General features: G+C 46.5%; 2 protein-coding genes across 2 annotated transcripts in view; both read right to left on the bottom strand.

Moving 5' to 3' along the window:
- Positions 1-4586: 4586 nt before the first annotated feature.
- On the bottom strand, positions 4587-7338 carry LOC135389247 (E3 SUMO-protein ligase ZBED1-like). Its single transcript, XM_064619312.1, has 2 exons — positions 7037-7338; positions 4587-5646 (listed from the first exon to the last, which is right to left on the bottom strand). Exons 1-2 carry the CDS (start codon positions 7336-7338, stop codon positions 4587-4589), a joined length of 1362 nt encoding a protein of 453 aa, XP_064475382.1.
- Positions 7339-17086: 9748 nt separating this feature from the next.
- Positions 17087-24330, bottom strand: part of LOC135390131 (tetraspanin-33-like) — a 28540-nt gene continuing 21296 nt past the window's right edge. The window contains exon 5 of the mRNA XM_064620124.1: positions 17087-17541. Coding sequence (XP_064476194.1) covers positions 17173-17541 — 369 coding nt within the window. The 3' untranslated portion in view covers positions 17087-17172. The remainder of the gene's footprint in view (positions 17542-24330) is intronic.

Genomic DNA, 24330 nt, shown 5'->3' with positions numbered 1-24330 from the left:
AAGTCGGCAACATGCTGTAGCACACCCAGGAAAGACTTCACAAGCATGTACAATTTTTCTTTTCGCGAAAATCAACTTCCGATCAAACAACTGCGCAATGAAGTCAGGAACACCAACAGGAGAGACAACGTGCGTCACTTCCGTGGTCTGCTACGGCGGCGCGGCGACGCTCACCAGGGGCTCAGAGTGCTCCGCGGACGAATTTTATATCGCGATTGTGGCGGCATTTCAACTAATATACGTAAATCTAAGTCGAATTCCGGATTGTTTTGGTACACATCGCAATATGAGGCAAACAGCTTTGCAGCTTATTTTCGCTTCTGTCGTCCTTTAAACAGATTCTCGAGTACTTAGACTGGATTGTGCGCTGCACTTGTAGTTTTATCGACATCGCGGAATTCGCAAAAATTAATACATCGCGAATGTAAACACGTTTACAGTATAGTATACACTGTATATACTGTATTTTCGTATACACTGTATATACTGTATTTTGTACGTACTGTATACTGTACTATATTTGTTTCTGCGCACAATCACTTGCACCTATTTGGGGTATATTCAGGTTACCGTAACCTAAAATGCAGGGAGTTGTTGAAGACTTCTGGGATAACGTAATGACGGAGTAATGACATTACTTGATGAATGTAATGGCATAAGTAGGCGGGGACTCTAGTCTGCACCGAACGTTTATTTAGGCGATATTGTATGAGCGTCCCTATCCAGCATGTCCCTATATCCATCCGGATATTTTCATCCGCTTCCACGAAGGCATGTGCATTATGGACAGGGAAGAAACTGTATCGAATCTTCTGAGCTGTGCTGACCTGTAATTGACCTATTAGGGTACTAGAGAAACCGATCCCCAAGCGGGACATTACTGTGTGATACCCCAGCTGGTGGCCGTAACCAATCGCATAGGAGTTCATAGCACTTGGTACTAAGGAGAAAATGCTGCATGCTGCTTCATTTGATAGCCAGTTCGACTTCGTCGTGACTTACACCTCCATTTTTTTTTACCACATGACCATCACCATCACCGATAGCCCACGACAAGAGAAAAGGACCGGTGGTTGCCAGCGACACTCGTTGACTTACGGTTACCAAATGTTCATAAACTTCAAACAAACTCATAAGCGGCCTCGGTAGCCGCCATTCACTGCACCTCGCCCCTCTGAGACATAGTTCGAAATGCGGGAGAGGAAAGCCCGTCCTTTGTAGTCGCTTTGTAGTCTTTCGGTACATATGAGGAGGAGGAGGAGGAGTGTCGTTGGGAGGAACCCGAGAGGTCTGCCTGCCTGATTAGGCGGCATGTTTCTCGGGAAGGGAAAGGTGGTGGAGAGGAGGAGAGGAAAGGGTGAAGTGGAAGACCGAGCGGAATCCGCGCGGGGGGAGGATAGCTGCGTCCATGGGCCGACTTCAGGGGAACTGTGCCGGCATACGCCTATTACACATCTGAGGTAGTGATGTGTCGTTCGTGGACGAACCCTTCAAATTGAACTAGTCATTCGGGTGAACTGAACGAACAAGTTCAACAACAAGCAAAACATTAGGTCCTCAATTCAGTTCATTGGGCCTCGACACCCACAACGCATACGCTTTGATACGCTTCCAAGTGTGACATCTGCGCCATCTAACGAACGTTTTGTAAAGCTAACAAAGCACATGCGCGCAAGAAGAAGGGCGGGAGACCACGGCGCATACGCTGTGGCCTTGAGTGGCTGTGACGCTGCGCTGAAGTGGACTGTGTGAAGGAAGAGAACTGGATGAACTAAAGAACTAAACGATGCCGCGGGACGTTTTGAAGCACTCGCAGGGTCTGCCGTTGGCCGTCAGAGAAGGTGCTAGTCCACAGCGCATGCGCTTAAGAAAAAGCGCGGGGAGGGAGAGCTTCGAGTGGACTGTGTGAAGGTGTGAAGGAAGAGAACTGGATGAACTAAAGAACTAAACGATGCCGCGGGTCGTTTGGAAGTACTCGCAGCGCCTGTCGGAACTGTTACTCGTCCACGGCGCATGCGCTTAAGGAAAAGCGCGGGGAGGGAGAGCCAGCAGAGCGGCTTTGAACGCTGTATGGATTGAAGTACTGTGGGCAAGTGAACTATATGAACGGCGAACACTGAACAAGAGTAAATCATTTAGAACTGATTGCGCTGAGATCGCTCTGAGCTCCTTCTCGCAATTGTGGACTGCTAGTGGCGCCGTTATGTTCTGACTTCTGGCTGACTGCTTGTGTGACTGGCACACCCTGGAGTGGGCACGCTATTTTTGCGGCAATACACTGCAAGCTTCCCAATTTTTCCTTCACAACGCTAGACGTTGTACTTTTCTTCAAGCTCTCTCATGCATTTGAATGAAATGAGTTGAAACTGCGGTTACTCTATCACACTTCTGTGTTCGCAGCAAGCAGACGTAAGTGATCAGAAATACACGATTGTAACATTGAACGGCGACGGCACTTTGCATATTGATCTGTGCAATACTTTTCTCGTTAAAAATATACGTAGAAAATTAAAGCAAAATAAAAAAGCGACCTAAAAGATTACGTTTGCTATGTTGATGTTCTCGAACCTTTGGAATGCAAGATCATTTTGTTGTATCTCTCTTGGTCGAGCCACTTTAAAGTTTGGGACTATATTACTTGATTGTGTTTAATTGCGAACAGGTGAACGAATGAACTATTCTTTTAGACAGTTCAGTGGAGTGAACTGAACTAAATGAATTAGTTCACAAAAATGAACTGACTTGCCCATCACTACTCGACACACACAACACATACGCTTTGATACGCTAGTCACTGAAGCTAGTCTCACATCTGCGCCATCTATGGAACGTTTTGTAAAACTAACAAAGCGCATGCGCGCAAGAAGAGGGGCGGGCGGGAGAACACCACGAGTGTTGTGCGAAACGCTGTGGCCTTGAATGGCTGTGACGCTGCGCTCTATTGGACTGTATGAAGGTGTGAAGGTATTGAACTGGATGAACTAAAGAACTAAACGACGCTGCGGGTCGTTTTGAAGTACTCGCAGCGCTTGCCGTTGCCTGTCATAGCTTTTGCTCGTGCACAGCGCATGCGCTTGACGAAAAGCGCGGGCGGCGCGGGGAAGGAGAGCCTCAAGTGGACTGTATGAAGGTGTGAAGGAACTGGACTGGATGAACTAAAGAACTAAACGATGCCGCGGGTCGTTTTGAAGTACTCGCGGGCCTGCCGTTGCATGTCAGAGCTTTTGCTCGTCCACAGCGCATGCGCTTGAGGAACAGCGCGGGCGGCGCGGGGAAGGAGAGCCTCAAGTGGACTGTATGAAGGTGTGAAGGAACTGGACTGGATGAACTAATAACTAAACGATGCCGCGGGTCGTTTTGAAGTACTCGCAGGGTCTGCCGTTGCCTGTCAGAGTTGTTGCTCGTCCACAGCGCTTCAGGAAAAGCGTGGGCGGCGGGGGCAGGGAGAGCCAGCGGAGCGGCTTTGAAAGCCGTATGGAGTGAAGTACTTTGGGCAAGTGAACTATATGAACGCCAAACGCTGAAGAAGAGTCAATCTTTTAGATTTTTTGCGCTGAGATGCGCTGAGCTCCCCCTGGCAGTTGTGAACTGCTAGTGGCGCCGTTATGTTCTGACTTCTGGCTGACTGCTTGTGACTGGCACGCTCTGGATCGGTCACGCTATTTTCGCAGCAATGCACTGCAAACTTCACAAATTTTCTCCACAACGCTAGACTTTGTACTTTTTATTTGAGCTCACTTATGCATTGGCAAGTTAACATATACGAAATAAAGAAAAAAGAAAAATACACAGCAAAATCTAACTCACTCAACAATAACACAATAAACAATGCAAGATAAGAAACCACAGCATAGAAACGACAAGACAGATTATAATTCACTGTAATGATAAAGGTAGCACTATGGAAAGTATAAAACAAGCACTGACCACAGCATAAAAAGCGACGATAAAATATGTAATTGACAAAACGACGATAAAAACAATGTACCAGTACCACAACACTATAGAGAGCTTTAACTTGATGCACCGCCAAAACATAGTTGATTACATGTTCGCATTCAAGAACAACAAGCTCCGCACATTCTTTGCAGACAACCTGTTCCGCCTCTCAGTGACTATTTGGCCGGCTTTCGAGAATATACGCTCGGATGGCACAGACGTGGCGGGAATACACATTCTGCTCTTGACGACTTCATAAACGCGAGGGTAGACTTGCTTTCTGTCCTGCCACCAAAGCAGAGGGTCGTCGTCTCTGGACACCAGGGGCTCCTTAAATATCTGTCGAATTCCTGCTGCTGTCGGATTCTGAACACGCAAGTGCGAGACACGAGCCTCGAACGACTTCCACAGCGGAGACGACGGCTTCTGGGCTGGCACTGATCGTGGCGTTTCCTCTTCTTCTGCGTTGCAATGCGCGGTTTCTACGGTTTCTACCCAGCTGACATGATGGCTGATCGAGCGGTACGACGCTTCATACGAAGCTCTTTTTGAAAAACCGTACTGTTTGAAGCGAGGATCAAATACCGTAGCTTCTGCTAGCATGCTGTTACCCTCAATGTTATCAAATCGGCGCTTAAGCTGAGCCTTCATATGTTTCGACATTGCCCAGGGAGGTCATCCTTCTCTACTTCGTCGATATGCTGCATTAGTCCGTTTGCCAAGAGAATCACCTTGGAGATTGTTACGTTCTTTTCGCTGCTCATCTCTTCGGTCACCTCCTTAAAGGGCTTCAAGATTTCGCACGCCTTTTCGAGGATTGTCCATTCCGTTGATACTAAGGGCTGAAGGTCCGCCTCAAGTATCACAATTGCTGAGAGCACAGCATCCCTAACGTACAGCATTCTCGTGAACATATCATAAGTGGAGTGCCACCTCGTAACCACATCTTGCTTCAGCTTCACGGGGTCAAGGCCCATTTGTTGTTGAATCGTTTCCAGCTTGGCCGTGCCGTGCGCACTGTGTTTGAAGAAAGTAACTATGTTTTTTACTTTAGTTTGCACCTCACTAATTTCCTTCACTCCTGCTTGAACTATAAGATTCAGTGTGTGTGCAAAGCATGGAAAATGCTTCCATCCCAGCAAGCGGATCGCAGCTGTGATGTTTGTCGCATTATCACTGACGACGGCACAAACTTTTTCTTGTATTTCCCATTCGACAACAACTCGACGGAGTTCGGCGGCAATGTTCTCTGCAGTGTGGCGGTCTTGCCACGCAAAGCAATCGAGAAGGCGAGCTCTGAGCACGCCATCGGTGTCGATGAAATGAGCAGTGACAGCGATGTAACTCTGATTGGAGAGCGATGTCCAGCCGTCCGTTGTGAGGCAAATCGAACTGATGCCCGTAAGTTCGTTCTTGACTTGTTCATGCACCTTATTGTACATCTGTGGAATGTGCACCGTCGAGAGGGTCTTTCTGCTGGGAAGCTGGTATCCGGGATTTAACATCGCGAGAAACGTCTTGAATTCTTGACCCTCCACGAGTGAAAAGGGCTGATATTCCTTGGCGATCATTTTCACAAGTTGTTCATTTTGCCGAATAGTTTTCGATAGAGACATTGGTTGCCTGCTGTATGCCATAATAGACTGCTGCATTGTCCGACTTGGTTGTGTCGTGGGCTGCTGGTCACGAGATGATGCTGGAGTAGCACTGCATGCAAACAATATCCATAAGCGTGGTCGTGCACGGCGTTGCGTTACCGGTAATTCTTGGTTTTTTCGTATTTGTGAACACCGAATGAGATGACTTCACCTCTCCTCCGTCCCCTCCATTTTTTTACACAAAATTTATCAGTATTTTCTTCTTCTTCTTCTTTTTTTTTTTCAGGGACTGAAACCACAAGGGAACCAAAAACCTCTTGGAACCCTAATTTTTTCGGGAACCGTAACCGGAACGTAACCGTAATTCGCCATCGGCAATTAACCGAATCGGTAACCTGAACCGAAAAATGTGATTCCGGATACCGGTTCATACGAATCGGTTCAAATTTGAACGCAAACTTCGGATGCGACATTTGTCGCATTATAACTCTGGTTAGTGGTGTAATACTTGCTGCTGTTTGAAGTAGATCTCTTCGTCATATGTCTGTATTTCCTTTTCCTTTTTCATTCAGAAGTTGTGCAGACAACGTACCGTCTTATATGCTTGGACACATAATCGGGTGACATACGCATCGTATGACTTGTATTGCGCACGTCCCTCATGGGTTATGAATTGTATTTTGGTGATTGTTTAAGTTACCAAGCGTTGCACATTGTTTGATCCGGATCTGTTTGCTTTACCGCTGAACGCACGCAGTTTTTCTTACCGTGTGCACGAGACAGAGACCAGAAGAAATTATTTTACAGGGAATGCCGCAAACGGCAAAAGCGCGTCGAAGAAAGAGTGAACTCTTTCTTCGAGGTGGTGGGAGGTGGTACTGCACCACACTGTTGGAGCGCAACAGATAAGTACGCTTATTTTTACCCGTTTCCACTTCCTATCTCATTTTGCGAAATCCACGCAGCCTGCTATGTATAGGACCCATTGAAAACGGGAAAAATATACCGGTTCAACTACTTGGTTACATGTAACCGCGATTAAAACGGCGAATCCGGTAACCGTAACGGAACCGAAATTCGTTTCGGTTTCAGTCCCTGTTTTTATTTTTTTCTTAAACACGCATGCTGCGTGATCTGAACTGGCTTCTTCCCCTGTGTTACTAATTTGATTCGTTCGAGCCTTGTTTCGTCAACATAAGATTTACGTATATGTCACAATCAAGACACGATAAACCTTGACCTAGGACCCAGCCTTCGTTTTCCCAAGTACTTCATCATGACAGTGTTCGAACTCCGATGCAAAGTATTTGCGTACACCTTTCTACTAAGGAGGAGGAAGAGTTGTGTGAAATTTAGGGGCTAGGGGGAAACCGAATGTAGGAAGCGAATATTAATGGGACACAACGATTTGTGCCAAATGAGAGCTAATTGGTGAATGGAAAGCGATTGAAATGAATGCATATCGGTTGCCGAACCTGTAAATGAACAAGACAACTTACCTTGCGCCAGAAGAAGAAGGTATAGCAGCTCCATAGGCGGCATCCCTTGGTTGATGTGTCGGTGACTCACGTCGCGGTAGCTGTGATGGAGGCTCGTCAACATTTTCTTCCGGCCTATTTGCTGCGTCCAGGTCCACACCCACATGTTTTGCCTTGATGTGGCGCCGTAGGTTTGCAGTGTTACCTCCCTTGTACGAGAGCACAGTCGCACAGAAGTTGCACTTTGCTTTTGTATCGGAGACTACTGTAAATACAGTCCATATTGAACTTGGTTTCCCTCGGAGAGAACCTTCCCCAGACATGTCAGGAAATGTCTTAAAAACAAACACCAGTATTAGGACAACCAAAAAGGCTGTTCGTAATGGTCAGGTGGACGGCAGTAAGGTGTCAGATACTCCTGTGAGCAATACCGTCTGTGAATAACTACGAGCACCGAAAAGAAAGGTAGTCAAGCCACAGTCCGAGGAAAACAAAATTTTATTGCAGACCATAGATAAGGGAAAAGGGGTGGGCATATTATGTTAGCAGAAAGTCAGGAAGTTGATGCCGTCCTTGGAGAAGTTCAACCAAGTATGGATAATGCAAAGCCCGATAGAGTCTCACGGGCGCCACAGTCTTTTCACGACCTATCCCCTTCTCGTGAGCGCGCGATGTTGATCCGGGCATCTCCAAGATTGCTATTGGTGTTCTGAGGCTGGAACACATAGAAACAAAACTATACATGACGCTTACCTCAGTTGGTAAAATCCCTGGACCGGTAATCCAGAAGATGTGGATTAGAGTCCTACAGCTGGCCAACCTTTTCAGTGGCTTCCGTCTTTCATCATTAATCTCCAAGATTGCTGCCAATAAGAGCAGCTACAATTTTTTCTGTATTGCAAAGAAGAAAAAAACGTAGCAGCGCAGCTACATTCGCGGCTGACATTGTGGAACCCAAGGGTCATATTCCAGACAAGTAATACGTTTATAATGAGAGCTATCATTGGTCATTGAATGAAGAAAGAGTGATGAAACGTCACGCACTCCTAACCAATATTCGATCATTTAAGTATGCAGTTACATCGTTGTAGCCGGGCCGCCGCGTCACAGACAGCATAAGAGCAAAACCGGAAACACACATTTTTAATGTAAAAAAAAAGCACGCATAACCTATAAAATCATTTATCTGACATGCTGAAAGAAATGTCTTTTGATTGCTCTATAAAGAGAGCAAGATCGTAGAAGTAACAGCATGCAAACAACAGTACTGCAGACGCTTGTTAGATGGTGCTTCCGCCCTCGAACTCGGATAATTTGAATCAATGAACAATCGCGAAACAACCTGAATGAATAGAGTTAAAACTGCAGTTACTCTATCACACTTCTGTGGTCTCTAGCTCGCAGCACGCAGACATATGTGATCAGAAAACAGGGACGGATCCAGACCCTCGGTTTGGCGGGGGGGGGGGGGAGGTTATTTGTCGGAGCGCGTAGTGGGGGAGAGGGAAATCCAATGTATAAACTGATGTTTTGGGGGCGATCGTCCTCCACCCCTCCCCCGTTGCATCCGCCACTGTCGGAAAAACACGATTGCAACATTAAACGACGACGGTATCTTGCATTACTATTGATCTGTGCATTACTATCCTCGTTAAACAAAGTACCGCCTGTGTGACAACTAACGTAAAAAATTACATTTGCTGACTATCCTTGACTTTGCTGACCCATGCGTAATTGAAACGCCTCCAAAAATGGAGCAGCAGGCCCCTGATGGGTGTCACCCAGCCCCGCTGTTTTTACGCGGGGACGCTCAATCACTGCTCGCAGACGACGGTGGTTCGTCTCCATGGCTACGACCGCTGAAAGCTCGTCATTGATTGGCTACTGCCGTTCAAAACACGATTCTGATTGGCTGACTCTTAGTTGTTACGCCACGTCGACGAGTAAGCATGATTTCTCTATCCAGGCGGTGTTTACTCAAGCATGTATAAGCAGCGCGTCATCAGCGAAGAAAAAAACAAATAAACAAGGAACGGAGCCTTCACTACGTTACGAGAGCATCGTGGCGGCCGTCCGCGACTGCTTTCTCCGACCGTTTTTGTAAATTCGATTATACAGCTATAATGCACCGCTGAGCGAAAATATTTTGCGGGGTAACTCTTGGTGGACAGCTGAGAGACGAGGCAGGATTCCCAGCTAGGCTAAATGTAACCTCAAGGCTCCTTTACGAAGATACCTTCTGTGGAACGACTTCAAACGTATTTTTTTTTCCCTGAATGATATCTGGCATTGAGTGTCAGGCAATTTTGTTAATTCCTAAAAACTTGCAGCGCCCATGAAAGCACTACTATTGCTCACGTTATATACGTATGACCATCATAAAATAAACTTGTTGTTTGAACAACGATTTGACCAAACACGATTTCGTTGGTACAGAAACGTTGGTGTTGAGTTAAATACTTTCAACACCGATGGCGTATATAGTGCCAAATTCCTGCTGTGACTACGGATGCAGAAGGCCACCGTCCTACCAAGCAGTGAAGAAGTACAGAACACTCGGAAGTTTTTGTACATCGGAAGAATTTACCATAGCGATAAGATAGAGGAAGTTATCAAGTCTAAAGTAAATGTGATGTCACTCTCTCCAAATAAAAAGGTGGTTGGCTTATCATGTTTTCGGAACTGTTATTGTCAACACCTTCCGATGTATACTACGACTACCTACTGAGAGAATGGTTCGCTCCACTCGAAATCAAACGGACTTCTCTTATCACGCCCTGTCCCGTATACTGGCTCCTACGCGCATGTTTGTCGCTGTACTTGCCGGACAACTTAGATTCTTACAGGTATTTTACAGCGACAGCTGTATATGCGAAGTTTTAACGTCGGATAGCGTGCGTGCGCCGTGTTTCTCATGCGTACTCATTCCATGGTCAGCTCTCCATTTGCTCACTCATCTTTACTCAGTCCATGCTCAGCTTTGCGTTTGCTCACTCATGCTCACTTACTCCATGCTCAGCTTTCCGTTTGCTTACTCGTGCTCACTTACTCCATGCTCAGCTTTCAGTTTGCTCGCGCGCAGCTTTCCGCTTGCTCACTCGTGCTCAATCACTCCATGCTCACCTTTCCGTTTGCTCACTCAGGCTCACTCACTCCATGCTCAGCTTTCTGCTTGCTCACTCGTGCTCGCTCACTCCATGCTCAGCTTTCAGTTTGCTTGCGCGTGCTCACTCACTTCATGCTCAGCTTTCCGCTTGCTCACTCGTGCTCACTCACTCCATGATCAGCTTTCCGTTTGCTCACTCGTGCTCACTCACTTCATGCTCACCTTTCCGTTTGCTCACTCGGGCTCACTCACTCCATGCTCAGCTTTCTGCTTGCTCACTCGTGCTCACTCACTCCATGCTCAGCTTTCTGTTTGCTCACTCATGGTCAATCGCTCCCTGTTCAGCTGTCCACTTGCTCACTCCCGCTCACTTGACCCTCGGTCAGCTCTTCGTTTGTTCACTCATGCTCAGCTCATTCGCCATATTGAGCATGACTGCATTAGTGAGCATGAATGAACATGATCACGAGTGAGGTTTGCCGAGGTATGTACGCAAGGTTGCATGACGCAATCTTCGCAGGAAAAAGAAAGAAATGTATGGCTAATCCAAAACGCGTTTGCGGGTGAAAAAAAAAAGAAAAGAAAAAGAGTTAGAAAAAAGAAAGAAACAAATAAAGAAACAAAACAGGAAAGGGGTAGAGTGTATGTAGCAGGATAAAGCATAAAGGGAAACGGGGGAAAGGAAAGGAGGATACGTTAGGCACCGAGAAACACTCACTGCACAATGTCAGATACAGTGCAAACAGTGTCACAGAAGTTGTCACAGTGTCAAGCAGGTTCGAAGCGGTAAGGGAGTCCACAACAGCGCGCAATGCTGTCACCTGGTGATGGGCAGGCCAGCGGCCTAGAACCTTCCCAACGGAGAAAGGGCGATTGTCGAGGCGGGCCAGTGGCGCCACAAGGGAAAGACGAGGCGCTCAGTATCGAGGGCAGGCCTCGATAAGATGCTCTGTGTCTCCAATAACCCGCATTCAGAACAATTTGGTGAGGAAACCTGAGATGGCACATTGAGACGAGCCGGTGACTGATGGAGGTAACGGTCCGGGGGAGCGCTGGGGTCATTAAAAACGTGCAGGTCTGCATCCACTTTGTGCAGTAGTGAGGAAACTGGGACGCATCGACGTCAGTGTTCCCCGCTCAGAGGCTTCACTACTTCGTTTATCGTGCTCTTTGCATCCCCTCTTGTGAAGTAGACGGGGTGCGTGCGAACGCCACGCGCTAGATGGGCAACCCTTGCAGCTGCATCCGCAGCCTCATTTCCGGGGACACCGCAATGGCCAGGGACCCACTGCAACTGGATATCATGTTCCCATATTACGGCAGAGGTGTACACTTCAAGGACGTCATGCACTATTGGAGACAGACACCCCGATCCTGTAGAGTCGAGAATGACTTGTAGGGAGGCTTTGGGGTCCGTGTAGATGGACCAGTGAGCTGGGGATGGAGAGGTTTCTGAGGTTTTCACGTATACGGACCTGTCTCGCAGGAAGTCAGAGGTCCTCCTAAGGGCCCTCCCCGTAACGTCTATAGTAAAAAGCCCATGAAGCACGTGACTGTGACTTGTGGTGTCATAGACTCGCTTGACACACACACACACAAAAAAACGGCAACCATCAGAAGGCCGTCAGCACTAGCCTGTTCCACGTGGTCCATCGTGCTACGTCCCCGTCTAAAGCCAGACTGCGCTGGATTCAGAAGGCTTCAGGATTCCAGGAACCAGTCGAGGCGGTTCAGGATTAGCCTTTCAACAAGATTGCAAAGACAGCTAGTGAGGCTGATGGGTCGAAACCATATCAGTTCTCTTGGTGACTTTCCTGGTTTCAGCCCCGGGATTACGCGGGAAGTCTTCCACATGTCAGGCACGACTCCGTCCCTCCGTCTGGTCCTGGCGACGAGCCATGCTTTGCGACAGATATTGCAGACTGCAGTTCGTTGGAGGAGAAATCTAGGTCCATCAGAGGCTCGCGAGCAGTTTGACCAGCGCTACGTTGGTTTGCACACTGACCGTTTACTAGCATCCGCAATTCTTTGTGACATATTCACGTGACATATTTGCTGGCGTCACCTCTACCTAGCCGACGATCCATGCAAGCGAAAGATACGCGATGCTGCGAAGCACGTGGCCGCATGTCTTATCTTCGTTGGGTGATGACAGACGGGGAGTGATTACGGGTTCCCAGAGCTTGCCTCGGTGATGGCTTCTTTCTCTTCAGTCTTCGTGTTCAACCCAGGTTATCGAGTTGTTGGGTGCAGGACAACACATTTTGTCACAGAATTGTCATTTAGCTAAACTATGACGCATCCTGTAGTGTACGTCGCCACACATCTTATTTGATAATCATTATTTATTTCGAGCAGGTGCGCATAAACAACCAGAAGGTCTGGGAAATCATGCACCAACCATAAATACATAGATATAAAGATAAGCATAAATACACAAATACAAAGAAGCTACATATGAAACACAGAAGACAAAACAGCCAGTCGTGGGGAAAACGAAACAACTAAAGGGAAGAATATACATAAAATATACGTTACAAATTGACTTGGTGGCATTGTAACATTAGAAAAATCAGCGAATGGTCTGTTCTTGAAACTGGTGCGATTTTTTCACTTCCCAGACGACTTCAGGTATGTGAAAGCAATCGTAAATGACGACGAATCTGTTACGAAACAGCGGCTGTGCGTAAAGGTTAGAACTTGGCAGAACAGTAGAAGGCGACGTTCGTCCGAAAGGAGATAATGGTTCCATACAGACGGTATGCAGACGAATTTTTTTTTCTTGCGTAGGAACGAATACATCTGCCGACTTTCAAAATGGTAAAGGAGAGGGTCACAAAGGCATCAGTTTTTATTCCTAGACGACGTCGACGAATCTGTAGATTTACAATATGTTATAGGACAGTATCTGTTTTATAAATGGCACGACTTCTTTACTTCCTAGACGACATAAGGTATGTGAAAATAATATCTCAAATGTGTCACTAAACAGTGAATCAGGTTCATACCCATAACTTAAGAACCCGAGACTAGGGGACAAAAAAAAAAAAAAAAACGACTCTCTCTATCCTCTCGTTATCAGGTTCATATTTTTTCGTGAGCGAAACTCCATAATCTCGGGCTCCGGAGAGAATGCTAACTTGCCACAAATTTATCCTAAACTCTGCCCAAAGCGTGTTCCTTCGCTGAACTCTTACAACGTCATCGGATTTGTTCTCGTTCCATATGCTGTTCCGAAAGCTAGATGTGCCTTTCCCCTCTAACACCAGATAAAGGATGCGGTCTATATGTGTCAGAAGTACGCGCGGAACGGACAAGACTTTTTTAATGTTTAGGCCAAGTTTGAGGGACGCGCAATGCTCAAGAAAACAAAATATTGAGAAATCTTCGAGTTTATATCCTGCATACACATCCATACGGGAGTGCATAATTTTTTTAAAAGCGAAATTTAAGAGGGTCAAGCTCCTCTGGCTGGATTCGGCTGGAATGGCTGCACTAGAGCCATGGGTGCACTAGAGCCATGGACTAATGGGTGCCCGGCCCAGGCCCGGCTGCTACGGACCGCACTCGGCCCGGGCCCGACGTCTTCAATAGATTTCCAGCCGGCCCGATCCCAGCCCGTCCCCGACTGTTTCCATGCTCAGCCCGGTCCCAGCCCGCCTCTGCTCTATGTGTTCTCGAGGCTCGGAGGCGTATTTAGATTTACTAAAGAGCACCCTTGGTACTGTGGTACTGTGATGTTATTTATTTATTTATTTCCATTACCTCAAAGGCCCGAGGGCATCACATGAGGGATGGGCAAAGAAACAAAATAGGATAGCAAGCACACGAACTTACAAAAGAAAAAATAACAACTAGGAAGAAAAAGTACATAAAGCACTGGACGTCAAGCATAGAAAAATATCATGTTACACGGAAGTGTGAACATAAGTGACGGCGAAATGACTGGGGGTCAGTAATGTTGATGATAAGCTCAGGTAGAGCATTCCACTCCCTGGCTGCAGATGGAATGAATGATTGCTGGCAGTGATTAGAATGACAGTGAACAAGCTTAATCTTTTTACCATGATGAACCCTGTTGTAAATGTAATCAGGTGGGAGAAGCAAGTTAGTGTAAAGTGTGGTGTTGTGGTAAATCTTGTGTAAGCGGCATAGTGACGCAATTCGGTGCCTGGTGGAGAGGAGAGCTATATTATGGTGTAACTTAAGGGCAGATACACTTGTGAAGCGGGAGTAAGATGAGGTAATAAAACGTAGAGCCCTGTTTTGAATCGCCTCGAGGGAGGCGATTAAATAATGTTGGTGGGGGTTCCATATGGCAGATGCATACTCAAGTTTTGGCTTTTGAAATGTTTCGTAGGCTCGGAGCCGTACCTGTGGTGGGCAAGGGCGGAGATTACGTTTAAGAACCCTAGAGTTCGGTTAGCTTCAGCGGATATAGAGTTAATATAAGAGCTCCACTCCAGGTCTGTGGTTAGTAAGACACCAATATATTTGTACGAATCACAGGTCGTGAGAGCTTCTGATTTAACCTTTATAATGCAGGCTACTACGCTTCCTTGAAAAGTGAACGATTTTACATTTGGTGTTATTTAGATGCATTTGCCATGATGAACACCAGTCCGAAATTTTATCCATGTCATGTTGTAACATGTCTTGGTCATGGCTCGTGGAGATAGCCCTATATACAACACAGTCGTCAGCAAAAAGTCGGATGGATGAGTTGCATACCAGAGGGAGGTCATTGATGTAGAGTAGAAATAGGAGGGGGCCAAGTACAGTGCCTTGTGGGACGCCGGATGTGACATTTTTTAAGGGGGAGCAGACGTTGTTGATTGTGCAGAATTGGACACAGGGTGTGAGGAAATGAAGAATCCATTCAAATAAGTTTGGATGGACGCCATAACGGGAGAGTTTATAAGTTGTGGTTGTTGGGTACGGGTTCGAAGACCTACCAGAAATCCAGAAATATGGCATCAATCTGGAGACCAGACTCCATTATACTGTGTAAGTCGCTAGTGAATCCGACTCGCATGAGAGGCCCTTTCGGAATCCGTGCTGGCGTGGGTGGAGCAGGTTATTTGGTTCTAAAAAGGACATGACGTTAGAAAAAATTGTGTTCTAATAGCTTGGAAGGAACTGACGTGAGTGATATTGGGCGGTAATTATATATCTCATGATGTGGTCCCGATTTGTGCACCGGAATAACTTTACGTACCTTCCAATCAGTGGGAACATAGCCGCTACTAGAGATTGCGCGAGAATGAGTGACAGTATTATAGCGACAGGTTCTGTAATGTTTTTAAGCAACTTACTATTGATGCCGTCTATACCTGCCGATGATACTTCATATTCTCCATGATTTTGATTATGCCATTAGTCGATACAGTTATCATGGGCATCTCTGCAGTGGCAGTTAATGATAGTGGCGGGAGAGGGCCCGGATCCTCGTTGGTGAAAACGGAAGAGAAGTCTGTCAGGCACTGTCTACATCGCTAACGAGCATGCCGTTACTACCAAAAATTGTGATACAGTTGGACTCAGCATGTGCAATGGTACGCCAAAACTTCCTCGGGTCGGACGAGAGCAAGCAGGGAAGGTCTTCAGAGTAAAATTTATCTTTACTTTTCTGTACTTGTAGTCTGAATTCCCTGGCCGTCTGGTAATATTTACCCCAAGCAATACTGGTGTTAGAAGTTCTGGCACGACGATACAAGCGCTTCTTCCTATTAGCTAATGTTTTCAGCTTTGAGTGGAACCAGGGGCACCGTTCACTCGGACGGAAGGATATTAAAGGTATATGTTTGTCTGTTAGTTAGTCAAGCTTGTTCCTGAATAACTGCCAGTTCTCCTCCGGAGAATGACTTGGAGAATAATGGGAGAAGGTGGTGACAAAAGCCACCAGTTCCTGACGCATTGCATCGTAGTTTCCCCTTCTGTAATCCCTTATTACTTTCTGATTAAAGTTTGTTTATGGAGCTTCAAGCGATAAGCCGAAATGAATGATTCTGTGGTCGCTGAAGCCATGTAGATATGTGGTGAACTGCAACAAGGATGGGTCCCACAGTAACACTAAGTCGATTAAGCTGGACGACCCAGGCACTACACGTGTCGGTTCGGTTACCACTTGGGTAAGATTGAATGTCGAGCACCGTTATCGAGGAATTCTGCAGCAAGCGCGTGAAAGATGATACCTTGACTCCAAGTTATCTGAGGGAAGTTGAAGTCGCCGGTTAGAACTATGTCGGAAATGGGTTACCTATTCGCATGGTACAAAGACAGTCGTGGAGTTTATCAGTGAACGTAATACCACTGTCAAGTGGACGATAACAAGCACCAATGATGAGTTTCCTGTGTTTCATTTGAGGGCATACCCAAACAGTTTCAATATCATCGGGCGCTGACACCTGCATTGATGGGATGCACCTTTTTACAGCGATCATTACTCCACCTCCGACCCTGTCCTTGCGATCGCATCTATACACAGAATAGTCGTCACAATATGGAAGAATTTCACACCAAATGTTACACGCAAGGTTTGTCTGCGCAGTGTGGTGACATGTTGTACATGCAGCAGGGTAGGAATGCGGATAATTTTAACCACCTGGAGTTCTTCTGACATGCGCTATGCTCTGATTTCTGCTCTGGTCTCCCTTCAGATCCGCGTATTGAAAGAGCGCAGCGCAGCGAGGAAAAGGACGCAGCTAATTGGTGGAGAGTGAGGAGGTACGCTCTGTATTTTACAGGCTGTGTTTCTCAGTCTCGCCAAATATGTTCGCGTACATGCCCGACCGTGGTCGGCGTTGTCAAACCCGTACCCGGCCCGGGCCCTGTGGCTGAAATCGAAGCCCGTCTCACCAAGGCTCGGCCCGCGGCAAAGCCCGGCCCGCGGGCCCGAGCCCATGCAATGCTCTAGACTGCACGACTGCGTCTGTTGTTTGTGCGAGAAAGACAAAAGCAGTTCACAGGCTGCTTCGAAGATACTTTACTCGGGATACTTTACAACGGCGCTTAGTGGCAACTTCACACGAAGTATTAGGACCCTGAGCCTTCACCTGTCTTCTAAGAGTCTCTTCGTTGGGCTGTAGTAAACGGGCGAGCTGGCGGTTCTTTCGAGGTAGCCTTCCTGTGTTGGGTACGGAACATACGGCTCGTACCCCTCCACGTGTCGCTGAGGCGGCGAAGACCACGGCCTCGCGTTCTCGAGTGATCTGCCCGGGAATGGGGTACCCTTCTCGTAGAAGGGCGGCCATTCGACGTACGGCTGAGCAGCGGAATAACGGTTGGTGACGGGAACGTCCGGCATGTATGTCTGCAGGTCGTAGGAACCGTGCGAAGAGCTGCCGTAGTCCACGTTGACGGCGTACGGATTTTCCACGGAGAGCAGCGTTGAGCTTTTACTTAAGGCTTCCTGGTCGCGCTGCAACGGACAAAAATTTAACACAAGATGGGATTACGCGTGTATTCTGTAAGCAGTAGACGTTCATCCACCATACCCTCACACATTTCCAAACATGCAGAACGCTTTCGGTAAGTGACGTCACGCATCAGACTAACATATACACCTAATTACTTTGTACTTAAAGGGGACGTAATTCATGACACCTTCACCATGTGCGCCAAGTAATTACTATGGAGTGGATAGAAATTCAATTATGCGTCTACGCTTGCAGTTATACTGACGAGCTTCGTGCGCATGCACTACAGCAAAGGGCGAACGGACGTTCGCAATCATAGCGTAGAAGTTGTAATCAAGCAGTACTAGTGTGTTTTGTACGTCCTTTTACAGAGCAAACGTAGAACACAAGGAAGAGTCCCAACACTGTTCGAGTAGCAACTTCATGAACAGTGGAAATATGGCAGTCATCGAAAAAGCCAGACAGCGGCGGGGAACCGCACTGACCGTAGCTTGGAAGATTGATCTATTAGATGAGGTTCACCAGGTTCAAAGTTGCGAAGTTTGCTGCAACCTTTGTCAAGCTTCGCAGAACGGCGAATCTTGATAGGAGACGAATTCTCACTATATGTCCACGTAGCGAAGGAGGGAGAGGAGGCAATAAAGAGGCCTACTGTATCTAGGTGGCGTTGGCTTGGTGCAACCTTAGGGAGCACGCTACAGACCAGGGTATTCCTTCGTAAGCATGCTCATACGCGCCGCGCAAATGTAGTTCGCTTGTGTGTGTGTGTGTGCGCGCGCGTGTTGTTGTCGTGCCCGCTGCCCCTGTCTACCTCGCTTCGCCTGTGTCAGCCTTCCGTGCCTGTGTTGGTGTTATTATACAGGTTGTGAATTTGTTATTGTGTGTTTGTGTCTGCCCGTATGTTGTTCTGTCGTTTCTATTCCGGTAATTCCTTGGGTAGTTTTCCTGCGATTAACGTTAGGTTAACGTTAGGTGCGCCAAATAAGCAACACTACTAACTCACGTTTGTGTTGTCGGGCCGCATGTGACCTGTACGTGATGCTTAGTAATCATTAGTGATAAGCAGTGCCGTTTGCTCACGTGATGTGAACTGCGTAGAGGCTGACAGCGACATTCGGGTCGTGATTCCGGCCATAGACCGGTTGAAATGAGTCGGCTGCTCCGAATATTTTCCAAAGTATGAAGCTGTTGATCGTTTTCTCTGTAGTTTGGGAGGCTTATTCTCCCATCGTTCTTTGCTGTAATGAACGGCTCACAATGACAAACAAATGTCGTAGCAACGTGTCCAAGTCGTGTGCACGTTATGCAGTCGGTTGTATCGCGCAGGTTGAAAAGCTCAGTAGTTATTCATTACACAACGTGTGGGAGTGTTGCGTACCACAGTTTTAGAGCCTTTGCTACATTTCGCTACAGTGGTACAAATTCAAGAACGGTGCCTATCCATGTGCACTTCACGGATACGTGAACTTTCTTCTTCTTTCAATTACTTATTTCAATGTTGAGTGAAAAGTGTATATTAGTCTCGCATGAGTTTGAAACGATGGCTAAACAAAAAATGGTTTAATGCATAAAAAAATGGTTTAATGGTTAAATGCATAAAGATAGTCCTTGATATATAGCCTTCCATACCGCGGGAGGTGACGCGGGTTCGAGTTCTGGCACCGGCTGTGTTATTTGAGGGTTTTTCTGGGTTTTCCGGCAGACTTTCCAGTCGAATATGTTGACACAGCCTCACCTGAAGTCTGCCCAGGGCATATACTGACCCCTCTGACCCTCCCCTTCTGCAACTGTGTACGCGCCGCTCATAGCCACAGTTGCTTCGCGGCACTAACACAGAATAAAAAAAAGCGAGAGGAACTGCCACAACCAATACCATTGTGATAGTACTACCTGCAGCGTAATGAAGCCTCACGCAACGACAGTGAATAAACTTGCACTACCACTAGTAAACTACTGACAACTACATCAGGTACATTTTGAAATACTTTTCTGCAGTGCGTTCCAGCTCAGTGCAAAAAAGAGCTCTATTCATGACAGCAACGTAGCCAGAAAAATATTTCCGGAGGTGTTGAACGGGTTCTTTACATGAGGAGAGTTTTACCCTGTGTTCCTCTCCCAGATGCACTACCAAAGGTATGATTTCTGGAGGGGGACAGAGTTCCCCACCCACACACTTCTGGCTACGCCACTGCTGCACGACGAATGCCTATATTAACTCCTTTCTCAGTCATTGCGATTACCAAATGCGGTACAGCACACTAACATACTTGACAGCAAGGTATTACTTGTAATACGCTTGTCTAAAATCATTAGTCAGCAGCTCAGTTCAGGTCGTTCAAGGTTGAGTGAGACTTCGAGATTTCCAGACATCGAAGGGAAAGCACCAAACTACATCCGCTTTTGAAGGTATGCCTAATGTGCGTCCATTTCTATCAGTGTGCAGGCTCCCCGATGCATTTCGTATGGAAAGAGCTAAATCTCCACTATGCGCTCCGACAAAGAAACAGCCCCCCCCCCCCCCCCTCCCAAACTGAGGGTCTGGATTCGCCCCTTGCGGGGCGTCTTCACGGAGTGCTTCACTGGTCTTGGACTCTCCTGCTTCTTTCAACAACTGATAGTCACCTGTGACTAAGGCTGAACAATAAGGTGTATAAGCCATAAACTTTCAGCAGACTTCGGGCCAAAGTTGCTACTGTCATGTTGGCAGTGTGAGAACCGGCACTGATGGAGAAGAATGACTTTTCTAGGGAACACCTCTGACCATTTTTGCAGGAAGTGCGTAGAGGCTCACCTTCATCAGTCTGCAGTCTGCTTACAAAAATCTGTGTGGATAACACTGCCTGCATCGGAGGACAATACCTCCAGCCTCATCACGAGGGGGCACAAGGCCCCGGTGGCACCTTGCGTCGCCATGCTCTTTCATTTAAACGAATACTCACTCCCGTGACATTGTCCCACCGCAACAGATACCGCTCGACGCCATGACAGCTACAACTGCTACGTGTGCACATCGCACACTCAAGAAGGACTGCATTGTGTTTGCCCAAAGTTTCATTGTGCCGCACTTATTTGCTTTCTTATGCACAAAAGTCTCAATCAACCTTGCACTATTGTATCGACCTTGTGCTATTCCGGGATACAAAATCCTGCAGCAGCTCTGGAGGTTTGAGGTGGTATAAACCAGGACTTGTCAGTATCAGACAAGTATGTCGCAAGTGGGATATTGTAAGGTGGGTGTGGTACCCTATACTGTACCTCAAATGCCATGGATTTGGGACAGTGGTATACTCAGTACCATTTCAAGGCACTAGTCCAGCACAGAATGGCACAGGGGAGGGATATAAATTTGTCGAAGCGGAAATGACAGTGTGGCACAGCAGATAAGATGCAATGCCTCAACAGCACAGTGCAGGAAGAAATTATTTGCATGGATGTGAATGACAAATTATTCATTGGTCCATATTTACCTTTCCTCCTCTGCTAGTCAAATTTGGGATGACATTCCTGTGTGCATTCGTTCCAACACTAATCATGTGTCATGAAGGCCATCAAACAATGCTTTATCACTGCTATGTAGAGTGATATGCCTTTTATTTGCTATCTGTTTCATTTATGTGCATGATGGTAAGTGCTATTTCTCTTACCCACAAGCTTTCTAGATTTATTGCATTGATTATGTATCATTTTGGACTGCTCAACAGGCATGCCTCACAGGCCTGTTAGAAATGTGGCTTGTAAATATCATGGACAGCAAAAACTAGCACATTCTAACCTATCTATAGGAGGCTGCATTTCATTATTTCATCATGACAGGACTGTGTTTCATGAGAGTGTAGAATAAAACAATTGGCACTTTCACGACAGGTTCAGCATAGAGGTTCTTGGGCAGGTTACGTGTTTCGTACATATTTTTGCTACCGGGTGACACGGTCTACAAGAGCGTTGCACACTGTCTTTTCTTCTTTAAATAGTGTCTCCACTTGCATAAAAAGTACACTCATTGCATTTACAGGAGTGCAGTCGCATATTTTGCGCTGACTATCTCATGTCAGACATGATTGACATCAGTGATAGTTGGTCATGACATGCTGGTGTTCCATTTTTAGTGTGTCATTATTTTGCTTAGTGAGAGAATTAAGATGACCCCATCTTACCCCTCACTTTAGTTAACATTGTTAGTTTACTAAAATGCATGCAAAGACCAGGTTGCTGTGTCTGTACCGTGTTGAGGTTCCTGAACCACAGGAAGCGCTCACAGGCACACATTCTGCCTAACATGGACAGGGGCAGCAATATGCTGGGCAAGGGCAAAAAGATTACTTGAAAATCTCAGTATCAGAGCTGAACCGCCCTGCAGGGCATTTTCGCGCAGTACTTCACTGGTCTTAGACTCTCCTGCTTCTTTCAACAACTGATAGTCACCCGTGACTAAGGCTGATAGGTGTATTAGGTATATAAGCCATAAACTTTCAGCCAGTGATTTGTCCAGACCCCCCTACACTTCCCCGCCCCCCCCCCCAAAAAAAAATGTAGAGGAGACCCCCCTAAATTTTGTGAGATTGCGAATATTTTGTTAAAAGCATGTAAATGCACCCCCTCGCAGAGCCCAACACCCCGCCATGCGATAATAAATTAAAATAAATTCGCTCATAGCGAATCATGAATTCATTTAGTGAACCATAGCCGGACAACAATAAATGCTGTAAGAATGTGACACATGCATATGGTGCACTGCGACCAGCCGGCTATGGAATGGTGCAACTCTTTCTATATAATTGCTGTACCAGTATGTACTGTGTACCAGTCACAATATCGGTAACAATATTCATGGCGAAGTGTTCGTTCCTTGAGATGGACACTAGTATTGCAACTGTGGTTGCTCAGATGGGAGATGGTTGCCCGTGGAACAAAGAAGGCAAAGCAAAATAAAAGGGCAAAAGCGAGCTGGTGTACACTAGAGAGTGGTGACACCTCCTCAAGGAAATGGTACCATCCTCTAAAGGAGGAATCTCAAGTCACGAAAATCATGACATTTAGCTTTTGTGAAAGTGTAAAAGGGCTTTAAATGTTTTTCCTGCAGGTTATTTCCCTGCTTCAGAAATTTGCTGCTATACCAATAGATAGAAAGATAAAATTATATTTCTGACAATCAATTGGACAACACATTTTACTACAGGTGCTTCCTGTTACAGTGTTCACAGTGCATTTGTCTGACACAGGGCTGGTTCGAGGCATCTGCTGCTGGTGTGATTGCACCGGGCCCTACGCCTCGGATGAACAACGCTGACCAAAGCGGAAAAGATAGCGCTCCCAGCGCACACCCCACTATCCATTACACCATCGACTAGTCTTGCAGTGGTCTTAATTGAGAAAAAGTGGTGGTTGACGAGAATCGGCTGACTTATTAGGTATTATTTCAGAGTTGAGAAAATAAGGAAAAGAAAATAGCTTTGTCAGTTTGTAAATATGTATCTAATGCTAGCCAACAGTTTTGTACTCATATGAAAAAGTATAAAATAGGCCATCAAGTAGAGTGCACAATGGTGTAATAAAAAGTTGTAAATGTTGTAAATTTGTTGTTGTTGTACCAGCATGGTGAGTACCACTTTGAGGGGTCACAACACTGCCAGCTGAAAACGATGGAAGCACAAAAAACAAAAGACGACAAAACTGCATCATGGCCAGAGTTGCTTAGCCTTGGCCAATCTCCCTTAGTGAATGAGGTGGAAAAACTACACCAAATCAAAACGCTTAAAGCAGTACCACAAAATATTTACTAAGCATTTTGATTTGGTGTAGTTTTTCCACCTCATTCACTAAGGGAGATTGGCCAAGGCTAAGCAACTCTGGCCATGATGCAGTTTTGTCGTCTTTTGTTTTTTGTGCTTCCATCGTTTTCAGCTGGCAGTGTTGTGACCCCTCAAAGTGGTACTCACCATGCTGGTACAACAACAACAAATTTATTTTGAGAATGGAGAGTGGGGAGGTTCATCGCTAGAGGCGATACTCTACCCCATTGCTGGTGGGAAAGTGGGGAATAAAATAACGAGCCCGCTTCACAATAACGATCGAAGTCCGATGGTGTCCAGAAATGTCAAAAGAGCTTTGAGCGCAGATCGTTGCTGGGCTGGATTGGGCCAGGGACCAAGCAATTTCGATAGGGAGAAGGGGCGAGAGTCCAGCTGACTAAGAGACTAGGAGAGTGCGGTTCGGGAAGGTTGGTAGTGGGGGCAATGAAGAAGATTGTGCTCCTGATCATTAAGAGCACCACAGTGGCAGCAGGTGGGAGAGTCAACGTTACTCAAGCGGTAACCCACTGATCTGTAAAGGCCACATCGAGTCGCATTCGGTGGATTAATGCAGCATCTTGGCGAGAGGTGTTTCGTATCTGGTATCCGTTGAACAAGCTATTCAATGTCAGTGAGCTAGGTTTAGTTTTACTTCACAAGGATTATTTATATTTCTATCTATTATTATATTCTCTATTGTGTGAAGATGTGCTCCTTTTTTCCACGCGTCGTGCTGGCGTGATGCAAATTCTTTCCTTACAAGGAGGTAATTACGCAGGCAACAGCCAAAGAGTAACACTATCTTTCAAATTCCAGGCGGTAAAAGACTGAATAAACAACAAAATTAGTTTACCATAAAAGAAAGGGTTTAGGCATTATTTTGGTCGACGTTCATATTCTGCAACGTGCCGATGAAATGCAACCTACAAGTAAACGGGGCAAACGCCAGAAGCGCCAGTAGCACGACGCACAGCCCATTACATTGCTTCACCATTCGCCAGC

This window comes from Ornithodoros turicata, chromosome 3 (genome assembly GCF_037126465.1).
Source record: "Ornithodoros turicata isolate Travis chromosome 3, ASM3712646v1, whole genome shotgun sequence".
In the NCBI taxonomy this organism is placed as follows: domain Eukaryota; kingdom Metazoa; phylum Arthropoda; class Arachnida; order Ixodida; family Argasidae; genus Ornithodoros; species Ornithodoros turicata.
Note: the sequence above shows the minus strand (reverse complement) of the source record. Positions and strands in the feature narration are given on the sequence as shown.

Excerpts from the sequence above, each read along its gene's own strand:
- LOC135389247 (XM_064619312.1), bottom strand. The coding sequence starts at position 7,338 with ATGTCTGGGGAAGGTTCTCTCCGAGGGAAACCAAGTTCAATATGGACT. Across the intron at positions 5,647-7,036 it reads CCTTCTTCTTCTGGCGCAAG|TGCTACTCCAGCATCATCTC; the intron begins GTAAGTTGTCTT and ends GTTTGCATGCAG.